Raw genomic sequence first — 3,050 nt, 5'->3', positions numbered from 1 at the left:
TTAGACTTGTTCTCAAGTTAAGACTTTTCAGTTAACAGTGCAGACTTCTCTGAGTACCCAGGACAAGTACCACATAGCTAATCTTTAGAGTAAGTCTAGTTAGCAGTCTGAAGATGCTGTGTGAATGAGCCATGTTAATATAGCTGTTTTACTACTTTGGGTATTCATTGTCCTTGAAATACTCAGAATTGTTAAGCTCTGGAACTTAAAAGTAGTTAAAAATAGTTAAAAGGAGAGGATGAACATTTCGCTGTCAAAGGCCAAAACATTGGAGGAAATTAAAATCTGCTGGGATATCCAAGCTGAATTACAGCATTGTTCACTGAGAAGTCTAACTTTTATTATATAGATTCAGGATGGTAGAAGATAGCTTTTCCTTTTAATCTGGTGTTCAGGGACTTGTTACTCAGTCAGTAGAGGACTAAAAGCACATGGCTTGATGTTAGCCATAGAAGAGGACAGAAAATGATCTGACTTCAGTTGAAATCTCAGTTTGGAGAGATGAGGGTTGACTGATGGGGGGGGGGGGGGGGGGGAAGAAAAAATCGCAAGCTCCTGGAATGTCTATTGTAGATTATTTTTGCTTTGTTTACCACCTGCTAAGTGGCAGTAATGCCATGTTTTGAGCTGTGATTGGTAGTAATATTACTATTAGTTGTTTCAGGGATCTATTAAACTTATGTTTGGAAGGCTGAAAAGACCTTTGTTACCTGAAAAAATGTGTTTGTTTGTTTTTTTTAATATCACCTGTAATTTTTTCTAGTTGAAATTTCATTTGAATTATTAAATTGATGAATTCTTTCTAAGTTGGAATCATCTGACATAAATGCCGGCGTTGTGCTTATGGTTGTAACCTGATTGCTAGCAAATTAATTTTATAGTGTTACTGGGGTGTTCTGGAAGTACCTGGTTTGTATGGGTAAGTATAGGATATCTTCCTGCATTTCTTATTTGTAGATGGTGTTGCTCAAACTAAGGAAGCAGAAGACTCTTCACTGCATCAGCAGAAATGGTACAAAAATTCAGTCATGTTTCCTTTTATTGTGAACTGCTAAACAGGACAGTTATCCTTACTGAGATTATTTTGGCAGTAAATAGGTATTACAGGTTGAAATTGGTTGGATTATGTTTACACCAAATACTATCTTATCTGAGCTTTAAACTGTAGCTCCTACTCTTGTCTCTGCATGTTGGTATTTAATGAGATGAATTGGTTTTGTCTTTCTCTTTGTGTTAATATTCTTTGAAAAAACACAGAATAATGTAAATGTCTTCAACAGGAAATTATGGCCCATTTTAATTCTTTCAACAAATCCCTTATCCCTGTTCCTTGGTAGATAGAACAGTGTATGTTTATTTGCAGTTTCAAGGTTACACTATCATACTGTCCTTACATGAGGCAGTATGGTTTATGCCTATGGAATGCAGCATGTCTCCTGACTTGAACTATAACAGGTGTTCTGCTCCAAGGACTGGGATGGCAGTGCTGTTGTAACAGGCTGGGCTGGCATCCTGACGTGCTTTCCTGTCATTGTTCAGTCAGTCTGTTAGGGTTTGAGTATGCATACAGGTGCTGTTCATTGGCATCCTGGTGTGAGAATCTTGGCTGTAGTTAAGGCAGCTTACTTTCTGGTTTTGGACTAACTCCAATTAAACTTTATCGTAGTTTCCATCCAAAAATAAAATGGTTTGAAAATGAAGAGGCTGTTACAGTGAAGGTTCAAATAGCAAGGATAGCTGACTACAAATGTGAATTCTCTAAGGAAAAGGTAATTTTCAGGTAAGTTTAAGAAATTTAAGTTTAATAAACACAAAGTTCAGCTGTTGGCTTGCATTTAATATTTTTAATTCCTCTTTTTATAATATAGTGCCTGCTCAGAAGGCAGATTTTACTTGGCCGATATGGAACTGTATCAGTGTATACTTACAGAAAAGTCTGCGTGTGTGATTAAGGATAAAGAGGCTATTATTGTCCTCAGAAAAGAGAAAAAAGGAGCATGGTGCAAGTTACTAAAGAACAAGGTGAAGTGGAAATTAACTTGAGAATCACTGAATGTTCCCAACATGCTATCTGTTTTTAAATTCAGATATTTCAGACTTCTTTTTGTTAACAGAATCCTCACGTGTCTTTTGACTTTGAATACTGGGAAGATGATGAAGACAAAGGCCCTTTTCCAGTTGGTAAGGAATGAACAAATAAGTTCTTATCGTGCATGAAATAATTTGCATCCAGATTTGTTACCTGCATTTTATTTAAAATGCTGAGTTATTTCATATACATAACTCTCGTTTGACTCGAGAGAACCTCTACTAGCAAACCACAGACAGTGGTTTTTTTCTGTCAGAGTAGCATAGAAAGAAAGCATTTTAGTCCAGTGTCTTGTAGTGTTTTTGTCTAGTCTGTAGCCAGAAGGGCTTCTTATATTTGTTTTGAAGCTCTTAGTTTGTCTTGCTTTATGAGTATTACACTTTGTTAATTACTTCTAGGTACTAAAAAGCTGCATTGCACTGCTGCAGTGACAGAAGAACTGGTTGACTTTTCAGAAGACAGTGGTGCAGAAAGTGATGAGTAATTGGGAAATGTCTGTTTTTTGTTTCTGTTAAGGTTAATATTGTAAAGTAGTATCTGTTGCACTCCCAAAATTGATGGAACTAAATGTATAGATTGCAGAATTGCCTTTAATTTTAGGAGGATGATGGTAAGCAAAGACCTTACTTGGGTTCTAAGCATCTGGAGAAATACTCTACATGATAACTTCATATATATGTATTCCAGTGTCTTTACTTCAGAACTTTTGGCTTTAATGATTTTGTGCAAATATGTACATGTATTTACGTTGAAGAGCTTCTAATTTACCTTTCTGAGTTTGCTGTGGTAGCAGTAGATAATTTTTTTTTTGTGGTTTAATAAGTTCTGATGAGCGGTTGATTGTTTCTACCACAAGCCTCCATGTGCATACAGCATCAGCTTTGTAACTGCCTGTTTGTCAGCTCTGCATAAATAAATTCAGATGGCAATCTTCCTTTGACTGCAAATACTTTGACTTGTT

At 36.2% G+C, this 3,050-nt stretch overlaps 1 protein-coding gene across 1 annotated transcript; it reads left to right on the top strand.

Moving 5' to 3' along the window:
• Nucleotides 1-957: 957 nt before the first annotated feature.
• Nucleotides 958-3,033, top strand: LOC122193149 (putative ATP-dependent RNA helicase TDRD12; the record flags this gene model as incomplete). The annotated part of the gene is made up of 5 exons (XM_042893872.1): nucleotides 958-1,012; nucleotides 1,667-1,780; nucleotides 1,869-2,022; nucleotides 2,115-2,181; nucleotides 2,488-3,033. Coding segments are annotated over 5 exons (476 nt in total), but the record flags the coding sequence as incomplete, so codon positions are not given.
• Between the last annotated feature and the right edge of the window lie 17 nt (nucleotides 3,034-3,050).

The sequence above is a fragment of the Lagopus leucura genome, unplaced genomic scaffold (genome assembly GCF_019238085.1).
Source record: "Lagopus leucura isolate 7727_CA_CO unplaced genomic scaffold, USGS_WTPT01 35830-0_obj-0_obj, whole genome shotgun sequence".
NCBI lineage: Eukaryota > Metazoa > Chordata > Aves > Galliformes > Phasianidae > Lagopus > Lagopus leucura.
Note: the sequence above shows the minus strand (reverse complement) of the source record. Positions and strands in the feature narration are given on the sequence as shown.